Source organism: Vidua chalybeata, chromosome 10, assembly GCF_026979565.1.
Source record: "Vidua chalybeata isolate OUT-0048 chromosome 10, bVidCha1 merged haplotype, whole genome shotgun sequence".
In the NCBI taxonomy this organism is placed as follows: Eukaryota; Metazoa; Chordata; class Aves; order Passeriformes; family Viduidae; genus Vidua; species Vidua chalybeata.
This window is the reverse complement of record NC_071539.1, coordinates 12,516,711-12,529,418: the sequence shown is the minus strand read 5'-3', so window position 1 is coordinate 12,529,418 and position 12,708 is coordinate 12,516,711. Positions and strand designations below refer to the sequence as shown.

General features: G+C 38.5%; 1 protein-coding gene across 6 annotated transcripts in view; it reads left to right on the top strand.

Moving 5' to 3' along the window:
* The window catches only part of ACAP2 (ArfGAP with coiled-coil, ankyrin repeat and PH domains 2), a 71,075-nt gene that overhangs the window by 21,757 nt on the left and 36,610 nt on the right, over positions 1–12,708 (top strand). For all 6 annotated transcript variants that reach the window (XR_008432501.1, XM_053951223.1, XM_053951224.1 and 3 more), the window contains exons 5-9: positions 1,970–2,028; positions 2,513–2,696; positions 4,907–4,951; positions 6,023–6,118; positions 10,818–10,892. Coding sequence is in view for 5 of the 6 variants with exons in the window: in XM_053951223.1 (XP_053807198.1) it covers positions 1,970–2,028; positions 2,513–2,696; positions 4,907–4,951; positions 6,023–6,118; positions 10,818–10,892 (459 nt within the window). In the remaining variant the exon portion in view is untranslated. The remainder of the gene's footprint in view (positions 1–1,969; positions 2,029–2,512; positions 2,697–4,906; positions 4,952–6,022; positions 6,119–10,817; positions 10,893–12,708) is intronic.

Sequence of the window (12,708 nt, the reverse complement as noted above, 5' to 3'; positions counted from 1 at the left end):
AAAGGAAGGATGGAAGGGGTAGGAGATGGATGCTCACACTGAGTTCTAGATGACTGTAATTTTTTTCATGTGAGACTTTGCTACAAATAAGGCCAGGGACCAGACTAATGCAGCATCTTCACTGATTCAGCAGTGGGGGAGTAGCTGTGACAGCTTATGGCAAATAGCAGCTTTCTTAGACTTGGAGTGTATGAAAGGTAGTATGTTGACAAGGCTGTACATGTAGTCAGATCATGGTCTGGGCACTTCTTTCTGTTCTTTTAGGGGAAATGATGTCTATGTATTTTTCTGCCCATCACATTTTTTTCTCTTCATTACTGTAAGCAGAATGCAAGGCTCATATTTCTGAGAGTCCTCTAAACATTTGAGTTCCCATCTGGTTTTATCTTTCGCTATTGATCTTGATTGGTGCACTCCCCAGGCACTGGCAAGCTTAAATGTCAGCAGTGGGAGTCCCAGCCTGACTTCCAGTTTGTCAAGAAGTTCTTTATTCTAGTTCTGCTTTTCTGGTTTCCCAAAGTGGGAATACAAGCAGGTACTTCCATGTGTTATTGATAGATATAACTCTGGTTGGAAGGGGCCTCAGGAGGTGTGGATGTTTGACTGCCTGCCTAAATCAGGGTCAGATATGAGGTTGAAGCAGGTTGCTTTGGTCTTGAAAACCTTCAAGCATGGAGACTGAATGCAAGATACAGTACCCCTGCTAATGAGTGGCTTAAACACAGTCATGTTTCCCTTCAGTGTGTCCTGAAAAGAGAGATGAGCTGGTAAAGGTTTTGCAGTCAGTACTTGGCATTGCGTAGCTTCCCATTTCCAAATCTTAATAAAGAATCTAAGATTGAGAAAATTTAAAGAAAACATTTTTTGACCTTAAACTTTGAGGTTTTGGCTTGCTTTTTCAAGAAACTTATTTAGTATTTCAAGATTTTTACCTTTTATGAGAGATTCTGTACAACTAGACCAACTTTATTTTTGTGATGCTGCCATCTGTATTTCTGTTATGCAGAATTGGAGATGTAGAGGGGTTGAAAATTGAGGCAACATTTGTTGTCTGCACAATAAGAAGTGACAAAAGGATTTGTCCAGTAGCCATTGACCTGTTCCACTCCATCCTAAAACTCAGAGGGCAGATGTGAAACTGGAGGAATTGTGTGTTTTAATTTTTCAGTTAGAAGTTTTTGGGTCATAAGAGAACATACAAATTGTCTCACATCCAGGTGTGCTTTGGCCTTTAAAAATTAACAACTATCATAGACTTTACAATGCAAATGAGTTAATTATATTTTGTGCCCCTAGCCTTCCCAAATCATAAGAGATTTTAGAACCATTGCTTAGATCACTTATTCTTAAAAAGAATCAGCCATTCTTTTTCATAGTTCAAGAGTGGGTGTTTTTTTACAAACATTTCATGTAAAGGACATGGTACTGAATACTCATGTATATTACATTTTCAATCCATGCATTTCAATCCAAGCATTAATTTCAATCCATGGTTTTGGGGTTTTTGCCAGAAGTTAAGTGCATGTTCTTTCTATGGTGTCATTTGTCTTTTAATTGTTGATAATTTGTGAAAGTTTAAGAACAAAAAAAATGATTCCTTAATATTAATGTTCCTGAAGAAACAATTTTGACTGTACAATTAACATAAATAAACTTCTATGAAACTAGGCACATCTCATATTGTCAGGATGAGAGAATAAGATGCCAGGAACTCTTATCTCTCCTTATAACCAAAGTCTTTAAGAAAAGAGCGGCAAAAGATGTTTGGTTTGTGTTGTTTTCCTTATTTTCTTCCTAATCTTTTATTTATTTCAAAACTACTGTGAAGGAATTTATATTTTGATATCAGAGACACTGTGGTATAATAATAATTCTCATGTAATTCTGCATAATTGCCATTTGTATTTCTCAAATGAGAAGGTATGAGTACCTCTAAGTTACTGACCTACATAATAATGCTTTCTTTCAGATTCTGTTTGACCAAATCCAAAGATCAATTAAAACACAGCTTCAGACTTTTGTTAAAGAGTAAGTTAATTTGCACTTGTAATGGGAAAATTATATATAAAATGGAATTTCAAAAATCTGATTTGAGTGGGTATGTGAAACACCCTTCTTGTAAATAGTCACCCATAAATTGGAAAGTGTGTATTAAGGCTTTGTCAAAAATCACCCCAAATCACTGAGGCTTTAGACCAGCTGCAGAAATGTTGCAATAGGATGAATTAGTGATCTAATTACATATTGTAAATTGTCTAAGCTTGGGGGACAAAGCTTTTCCCCAGTAGGCATTAGATGTGTTCAGTTACATTTCAATTTTGTCCTTTCCTTGGAAAAGAAAGACAAGAAGCTTCTGTCATAATTTGTGCATTTCCATTTGACCCAAGCATGTATTGAAGAATACAAAATTTGAAAAAGACACCAGCTATAGCAGTCACAAGCTTGGTCTATCTGGTGTAGCTTTAAACTCTTTTTCATGCTTTGGAATTAATTTATCATCCATATTTCCTAGAGATATTAGGAAATTTAAAGATGCGAAGAAACAATTTGAAAAAGTGAGTGAAGAAAAGGAGAATGCTCTGGTGAAAAATGCCCAAGTTCAAAGAAATAAGCAACACGAGGTAGAGGAAGCCACCAATATTTTGACTGCAACACGGAAGTGTTTTCGACACCTAGCTCTGGATTATGTTCTTCAGGTAAGGACAGCAATAAAAGTTACTTTTCAAAACCATTTGTTACATATGGTTAGAGACATATCCTTTACAATGTTATAAGTTCTTTCTGTAAGCTTTTTGAATGCTCTGGAGATTCAGGGAAAAAGGAAGAACTTTATCTGCAAGTAATTAATTTTTTAATAAAATCTGAGAAAAATTAATTGATGCATTCCTATTGCTTTAATGCTATGGTATTCAGAGCCCTTGCTGCAATGACACAGTTTAATTTTCAAGTTGAGTATTAATTTTGAAAAAAAACCCCGTATTTTCCTGATACCTAAATGTTTAATGAGTTAGATATGCTGCAATATTTTAATATATTTAAAGTACAAACTGTAAGCTAGCCTAGGAAATAGAAATTACCTGAATAATTCTCATACAGGATGTTTGGTATTTCTGCAATTTTAGCTGTATGCTTTGGGTTGTATTCAGCTTGTCTAGCTGCCTCAGAGTTTGGCACAGTGCTATAAGGGGAGTCAAGAACTTAACTATGCTCTACCTTTTTAGTGAAGATCTCCCATAGGATGTTGAGAGGCGTTCTTTGTCATGCTGTTTTGTATTCTGTAATACAGTAATAAATTTTCTTTTGATCCTTAAAATTCATCTGCTTCATACTTGCAATAATCCTGTTTTCTGTAGTTGTGTGTAACTCAGATATGGTGTGAGAGGCTGGGGGCTCCCAAATGGGTCTGAGATTCTCCTATGATCAAAAACAGAACAGCTCTTTATAATTAAGCTGGTTTTATGTTAGACATTATCATCTTGATTTATGACAGTCCAGTCAGTTCTTTGAAGCTTAATTAACTTCTCTATAAATTGCATTATGAGTTGTAAAATGAAGTGGAGCCTGTCAGCCTGGGCATGTTCACAGACTTGGTGGTCAGTGGTCAACTCTGAACTCCAGCTTTTTAAACACTAAGGTCATTTTGGTGTTTAAAAAGTTGTGTGACTTATTCCCCACAGGATTATTTGTACTAGCAGTAAATGGTGGGGGCAGCTGGCAGTCACTACTGTAGTAGGCCAGTTCCTTGTGTGTGCTTTGAACTGCAGGTTGTTTTTCCCTACTGGAATTTGTATGTAAGTAGGAGCAGTTCCTGGGATAAAGATGCATTTAGGGTAACTGGGAACAGTTTCAATCTCTCTCAACGTGGACAAAAATCAATTCAGCTTTAGGAATTGTGTCTACTTGAGTGATTCTTCTGGGAAAATGGCTTCACAACTATGGTCTCCTTGTAGCTAGATTTGCTCTAGACTCTAATTCAAAACCTTTGCTTTCCTTTTATTTTTATTTTTCTTTGCCTCACAGGCTGAGGGTTTATTCTATACAAACAAATCTTAATTATTTATACTGCAGAAAGTTTTCCAAAATAATGACCACTTAAGTATAGAAGTAGAATCTGGTTTTGATTATAGCTTCAGCAAGTTTATTTATTTTGCTGAAATTCTAAACTGTCGTAGAGGTATTAAATTACAAAATCATGCCTGTCTCTGCTAAGTGGGTCTTTTAAAGTAAAATCTGCAGTTCTGGATGGCAACATTTTGAGATTGGAGAAAAAAGATAGGGGAACTAGGTGAATGTGAAAATTAAGTCGCTTTTTCTATATAATTTGGAATTCCTCAAATTCTAGGGCAACACCATTAATCAGTGACTTCAGCTAACTTAAAAGCACAGGTATACACAGAAAGTTACTTATTGAAACTATTATGTTCTTGCTTGCCTGGGACTATTTTTGGGGTACTTAAATACTATGAGTCTGAGGGGAAAAGTAACCCTGCCCCCATCTTTCACTCTGCCCTGGCAGCAGTGCAACTTCTGCAAGGAGCTGGTGGGCTGGCTTAGCTCATGTGCTTGAAACATCTTGAATTCAATCTCTTGAAAATGAGAACAAATTTTCATTGAAAGGTGTATTATATTACTTCTAGCAAGTAAGTGGTGTCCTGTATTTTCCCTACTGATATAAGAAAATTGTGACCATCACCGTAAAGCTCAAGCTTTGCAAGTGTTCTCTGATTGCATCACTTTGATGTCATGACAGAACTAGAGTGCATCTTCTTTTAAAAGTATTTTGGGAAGTCTGATACTGAGCTGTCTTGTTCCAGTGTTTTCAGCTTGGATGTGATTATTTGGGGGAAAATTGAAAATAAAATTAGTTTAGAATAAAAGGAATTGCTTGTTTGTTCTTTTCTCCTAGATCAATGTTCTTCAATCTAAAAGGAGAGCAGAAATCTTAAAATCGGTAAGATATACTTTTATCCTCTGTATATCAAATATTTTAATCCATCTGAAATTAAAAGTATGATCACAAAGCAGTATGTTAAAAATTTAGTCCTTTTATTGATCAAAATGTTATCAGTACATTTGGCAGTTTGGTGACTGTCAGTTAGGACTTTACTGTAGCTGGGCATACATGTTTAACTGTTTTTGACAATCCTGGTTCAGATTTGAAGCAAAACTTACAGGTTTTCACTACTCTTGATCCTTTGGTATGTGTTCCATCGTTAAAATCAAACTTTGTTTACTGAGAATTCTGCTGTTTAGGTCTGATTTATTACTTTGTAAACAGTAAGTGCTACTTATAATCTATTCTGAGATGAATTCTGTTCTTTCTAAGAACAGGGCAAATTTTAATATGAATAATATGGTATCTGCTAAATTAATATAAAGCTGTACCTGCATGCCAATTTGCTTCACATTGTATTCCCTTTTCTACTTCACTTTATATCTGTTAAAAGTTTATTGAGATGGAGAGTGACAAATTAAACAGTGCTGTTCTTTCAAATGTCTGAAGTTGCTCTCCCATAATTTTCTTGATTCCTTAAAAAGCAGAAACTTTACTTGTGTTGGTTTATAACTGCCTGCTATTCTGCTCTGCACCTTTCCAACTTGTTTTCTATTTTAAGGCTGGACAGACTTTTCAGCTATGTTATAAAGCTTATGAGTTTGAATCATTAGTAAAATATTCTATAGCCCCTTTGTACGTTACATGTCCCAGTTAAACAGAGATAACAAAAATTTTAGGTGACATGAATTAGAAGTAGTTTTCTGTCATTAAGTAGATATCTTTTGTTTTGCTCAAGGAGTTAATGCTATCAACTGATTTCTGAGGTTTTTGGCTTGGTTCTGTTCTTGCTTTACTTCGCACATCAATTTTACAACATTGGAAGCTCTGTGAGGTATTGATATAAAACTGTCAGGATATGAGAGGAGAAATTAAACCTGAAATTGTAGGTTATGTGAATTAAGTGACATATTTATGTGATATGTGATACAATTTTAAGAGAATAAACATTTACTTTGTTCCTTCTAGATGTTATCGTTTATGTATGCACATCTGGCTTTTTTCCATCAAGGCTATGATCTGTTTAGTGAACTTGAGCCCTACATGAAAGATCTTGGTGCACAGGTAACAAATTATTTTAAAAATACATAACTACATGCTGAAATGGAAAAAATCTTGATATATGCCTGCATATCAGGTACTTATTTATTCAACAAAAAGGGAATTGTAGTATGATACAGGCAAAACATAAAAAATATACTGTAATGAAAGGAATGAAAATAGTTACAAACTGAAAGTTGTCTGTTTACTAAAATTAATACTACCTTTAAGATTTACATACTTTAGCATAACCTTGTACTGCTCTGTGATGCACATTGTGATATTCAGGATACTGGGTTATTTGGATTTCAAAATTTCTGTATATGGCCCATGTTTATAAATATATCTAATAATAAAAAGTAGATTAGGTTGGTTTTCCTTCTACTCGTATACTTTATTTACTGTATAAATTATGCAGTCTGAATAATTAAATTTGGTGTGTGTAAATATAATTTTGATGTTAGCAACTTAGACCATAAAACGGAAGTATGATTTTAATAAGTAGTGCAAAATTTAGTTCCTGCATGGAATCCTTCTTGCCCAGTTTTGTTGTTTAAGAACAGACAATTGACACTTCCAGGTTTTCAGTGAGGGATTCATGAAAAGCTTAGATGGACTGCTGCCAACTGCACACAGGAGAGAGACATTGAAAATGGTTATGCAAATAGATTGGAACATACAGTATTGAAAGGAAGATCTGTCTGTGGTGCAGGAAGAAGACTCAGCAGTGTCTTGACTTGCTTTTCAGTGCAGGTTATATGAGCACTTTCTATTTGCCTCTACCTGAGGACTTGCAACAAATGCTCTGATACAAACCCCTCTATTGCCACTTCCCAAACAGATCCACAAAGGAGCCAACCAGATTTTCAAAGGTCTGTCCAGGTAAAAAAGCAAGTAAATGACAGCAAACTTTTACATTCATATTGGGTAGATGTGTCATTGAATGTCTAAGAGATTAAATTGTTCTGAGCTATGCAGTGGAGCAGACTGGGAGCTGTAGAAAATAACTCCAACAACCCAATGGCCGAATACTTATTTTATTTTTCTGCTGGACTAGGCCCCAGTTGGGTCTTAATTATGTGTAGAGACATGTCAGGTCTTGATGTAATAGGGGCGCCTGAGCAGTTTGGGTGGATGTTACTCTTCCATAGTTGTGCCCTTTATTCTTCAACAACCTTCCAGTTTGGGTTGTAAGTGTTGAACTGTAGTGTCTGGCTGTGTAACACGTGTGTCCTGTACTTCTGTGGAAGAGGGTATAGGGAAAGGAGACACAAACTATGGAGTTGATAGTGGGTTATGCCATCAGCCAGGCTTCAGTGTTTCCTTTTCATTGACGTGATTTGAGCAAGAAAACACAAGGTTATTTTTGAATGTCTGGTCATGCTTTTGCTTGATCTGGTAAAGAGCACTGTGTAGCATTCATTTTGGTGCTGGTATCATAGCAACTGAAGGAGTTAAATTTAGAAAATCCATAGCTAAGAATGTTTTAAATATATTGCATTTGGAGCAAGATGGACTGAAGACCCTAAAGTTGTACAACTTGCGGAATTGTTCTTTTGTAGGAGACCTTAGCATTTAAGTAATGGATATTTTTCATGACAGAAGCAGATTTGTAAATAACTGTTGAAAGTTTTAATAGTTGATGGCTTTGCAGCTTGTACTGGTTGAAGCTTCTGCCTTTAACAAAGTATGTTGTGACATAACGGGGATTTGCTGGATTTTTGTGAAAATGCTGTTAAATGCCTTCTGTTGGTGAGTGAGTTTTCATTCCTAGGTGAATTTTGTGTATGATCTTAATTACAAGGGTTAACAGCATCTGAAGTAATAAAATTTAACTTAAATAGTGTAGTTATAATTTTGAATTATTTTTGTCTGTATTTTCAAAATAGCTGTTTTATTGTGATGGAATAGGATTAAGCAATTTTGCTTTCTGGATACTTCAGGTCAGGGTAGGATCCCTTGGGAATCAGATCATTGTATGGGAATCTTTAATAGTGTGCAATCAGAATATGAGCTTTTGCATGGAAACTATGGTTTTTGGTTCTTTTCATATGAAATGTGGTATTAGCTTAAAAAGAAGACATTTGAATTGTCATTGAGATGACTACTCAAAAAGCTAAATATTTTAGTCTGACTCAATTCTCCTCAGAATGCCAGTTAGAGCATTATGTTTATAAAAATACATTTACCAGTAAATGCAGTAGTTTGAAAAACCTAATTTCCTGAAAATTACTCAGTAATGCTATAATGACTGGGATTTTGAAAATCTAGTTGTGATTTGCTATAGCTTTTGATAGTTATATGCTGTTGGTCTCTTCTAAGACAATTGATGTGCTGCTCACCTGAGTGAAAAGGAAGAAACTCTGGTTTGAGCTTGAAAACAGGAATGGTGCAATGCTGCCTTCATAGTAAAAAAAATTAACTGATGGAATGAGCTGCTGTTAAGAATTTTGTTTTGTCTCTGGTAAATGTACCCTCAAACGCTTGTATTCAAGGTAAATTAGAGGTAATTGCTCTACCCTGAGTGACTGCCTTCTGTTTCATTTAATGGGGTAGAAGGAAGAATTTCTTGGGGGCCATGTGCAGGTACCTGAATCTGAAGTTTTAGCAAGAAACTTGATTCCTATAAAGTTTTGAGCAGCATTTGACCCAGTTCTCATCTTTATGACAAGAGAAAGGGTTTCTCAAGGGTTGTTGATGCAAAACAATCTTTGAGCCAAATCTGTTTTAGAGGCTCGTGTTATTTTAAGTGCTGAAGCTACATAGATGTGGCATTTGGATACTTCAGCCTTCAATGTGTTCCTGTTTACAAATACCTGTAAAGGTGTGCAAGTGCTGATACCACCAGTCAGATGGGAAGACGGGGAGAGAAGAGTTTAAAAAAGTAACAGAGTATGGAATTGGATCCAGATGTTACAGCTTTCTGATGTCTCCATAATTGTTGGAGAATGCCTAGCACAAGGGTGCTTACATAAGGTGCAGACATAAGGGCCTGTTATTGTCCCTGTTTTGTCAATCAGGAGAAGTAAAAGGCTGGGGAAATGGCCCGAGCTGGCAGGGCCTGCCACTTGAGGTTTTGAGAGCGGGTGGAGGGGATCCTCCCTGTGGGTGGATTAGAGATGTTTGTCATTGTGCCCTGTGCCAGGTGAGGGACCCAGCTGGGAGCTGGTGCTGCTGCGTGCTGCTCCTGCTGTTGTGCTGTGGGCCCGGAGCAGAGGCAGCCCTGTGCCACAGACAGAGAGCTGCGGGCTGCGCCCCGCGCTCCGTGCTGAGCCCCGCGCTCCGTGCTGAGCCCCGCGCTGCGCCCCGCGCTCCGGGCTGCGCCCCGGGCTGCGCTCCGCGCTGCGCCCCGCGCTCCGTGCTGAGCCCCGCGCTCCGTGCTGAGCCCCGCGCTCCGCGCTGCGCCCCGCGCTCCGGGCTGCGCCCCGCGCTGCGCCCCGCGCTCCGTGCTGAGCCCCGTGCTGCGCCCCGCGCTCCGTGCTGAGCCCCGTGCTGCGCCCCGCGCTCCGCGCTGAGCCCCGCGCTCCGCGCTGCGCCCCGCGCTCCGGGCTGAGCCCCGTGCTGCGCCCCGCGCTCCGTGCTGAGCCCCGTGCTGCGCCCCGCGCTCCGCGCTGAGCCCCGCGCTCCGGGCTGCGCCCCGCGCTCCGGGCTGCGCCCCGCGCTCCGGGCTGCGCCCCGCGCTCCGGGCTGCGCCCCGCGCTCCGGGCTGCGCCCCGCGCTCCGGGCTGCGCCCCGCGCTCCGGGCTGCGCCTGCACCGCTGGGCACGGCCGCGCTCCGCCTGGGTCATGGCAGCCGTGTGTTGTGGGCTGCACTAAGGAGGGTTCGTCGGGAGATAAGTACCAAACCAACTGGTCTTTCAGGCAACATCTGCTTCTCCACTGCATTTCTTACTTCTAAACATGAAGGCCTGGATAAAGCAAACAAACAACAAAACCAAAAGAATCAAAACTATAAAACAAAAGCAACCAAAACAAGCAACTAACCACAGAAGAAAACCCTCCATCCAACGTTCTCTTACAGGGCATCGTAAATTTCCCCTTTTTTTTTTTTTTTTTGTGATTGTAAAAGTAAATTTTTTAGCTAGTGTCCTTTTTATCATCACAGACTTTATAAGGATACTAACTTAAATATTCTCTGTGACGATCTCAGTTATTTTCAAAACCATATTTTTATTTCCAAAATTAATTTGATTGGCTCTACCTAAGATTTTAAGCAGTCTTGCTCGAGTACTGCTGGTCAGCTGATCAAAACTATTGACACAAAATCCTGGTTGAGACAGTTCTCTCACTTTGTGGAGGGAAAAATCCATAGCATTTGCTCCTTCTAGTTTTTGCTGCTCCTGCCAGTGCTGCTGCATAGGCCAGCAAGAGCAGCTAAAGCATGAGTCATCCTCTTGGGAGACTGAGCACCAATGCGGTACAGAGTCGCATATGCTTGGCACCATGCTGTTCTTTGAAACAGTTCTTCTAATGCTTACAAGAAATGTATACCTTTGTAGAGGTTAATTCAGGGTGGCAGAGCAGTGCTTTAAACGAGGCTTCAGTAGTTATTCAAGGTAAACAATTTGTGACAAAGAAGTAATTATACTATGCAAATAAAATAAAAGTCTTGCAATGTCTAGACATGTGTTCATTCTTTTTTTTTTTTCTCAGCATTGTGAAATCTACTGAGCCAAATTTCTTATGATAATTTAAAGATCCAATTTTTTGTTTCTCTTTACAGCTGGATCAGTTGGCTGTAGATGCTGCAAAGGAGAAGAGAGATATGGAGCAAAAGCACTCCACTATTCAACAAAAGGTACCTGGCAGAATGTAAAAGGCAGGCTGCATGTGCATTTTTTTTATCTGTAGCATCTCTCCCCAGCATCTCTGCATCAGAACTACAAGGGGTATTTTTAGTGCAGAGACAGACTGACATGTCATTTAGTGTAAGGTTGGATTGCAGATATTAATTTTGTGCTACTGAACAAAATATTATGCTTAGTTTTTACTGAAACATAAATAGAACAGCAGGATTTATTTGAATGCTGGGATTCTAGCATTTCAGTAGAACTCCTAATTCCTATTACCTATTGATTTGAATAAATTGTACAGATTTCTGTGTTTCCATGCTGTGTGTTTGTAGAAGAGGTGTATATGCTGCACAGCCCTACAGCCATAAGTTTCACCTTGGACTGTGCCAAATCCAAGTGCACCACTTGGAGCTTGTGTGGCAGCTGCTGTTCATATGAAGAGCAAAAGTAAACTTTTGTAAAGAGTGGCTAATGTACTGGTTCACCTGTGCACAGATATGAAATTGAGAACGTTTAATTGGTGCTTTGGGGAAGATTTGTGCAATAATTATTTTTACTTCTTGAGAAAAATTTAGGTAATTCACATTGAGGGAATGACTTCTGTTGTTTGGATGTTTCAGAAGCTCTAGATCAGTATTGGTTTCACAGGTATAATGCTAGAAGTTAAAAAAATATTTCCACTGAACTCTCTGGTAGCGAGCTACAGGCACTTTTGAAAGGGATTAGATCCCAGTTTAAAGGTAATGCTATATTTCTTACTCTCATTCAAATATGTTCTGGATATGTTCAGGTGGCATAAATTTTAAAAAATCCCACCCAATATAAATGAATTCTGATAACTGAATAAATTCAGGAATGAAAACATGGTGAGATTATAAGTTGGGTCACCTTAGTAGGAGCCAATATTAATACTAATGGGAAAAGATAACATTTTTGGTTGCTGAAAACATTTTTATTGGTGCATCCTGTCATCCCTTTAGGAGTTGGTGGGAAGCATTAAGATTGCTGTGAAATTGAGCAGATGTGATGATGAGGGTAGAGCTGACATGCTGTGCTTGTCAGGAGTCAGGAGATAACTACAGGCAAGGAAGGGGAAGAAAGGGGAGAAATAGGAAAGATGGAACTGGAGAATTAATGTTGAAGGTCAAGTTTTAAGTTTTTTGGGCTTAAAAGCTCAGTTTCAGGAATGGACAGTAGTTGAGAGGTTCTCTGTTAAGAGAACAGTGGTGCTTGCTGAAGGATGTAAGTTATGAGCAATTATCTTTTAATTTGCCATAGAAATAATAACTAGTTACCATGAATTATGGTCACTGCTGCCGTCAATGGTGTTTACAGTCTTTGTTTTTTCTTCAAATGCTGCTTAAGGCTGCTTTACAGGTAAACTACTTCTACTAGTTTCAATTATTACTGAAACTTTTAAACTTCATGAAACTCTATAAGCCATATCTATGTGTAATATAAATATTCTTGATTTCTAGTAGGAGTGACAAGCACAATGCTGTTACTTTTATTGTTGCTTACTTTGACAATTTAATGCTGTCTCTTAAAATATAATCAGGGCAGTCAGAATGTACTGTATGTTGTCCTCCTAAGTTCTGTGTTTTGAGTTCTAAGTGTTGTCTCCTTCCTTATCAGTGAAGTCACTGTCACATTTTGTGCTGATAATGCCTAGACTCTGCTTTATTGGAGATTCCTCTTACGGCTTGTCCAATCATTTTCTTAGTTTCTTACTCAAATCACGTTGTCTGTTTTTGTCTCCTCCTACTTGCTTTTCCCAATCTTCATGCCAAGTTAGCTTCCAGCTCATCAGGATTTCAGAAC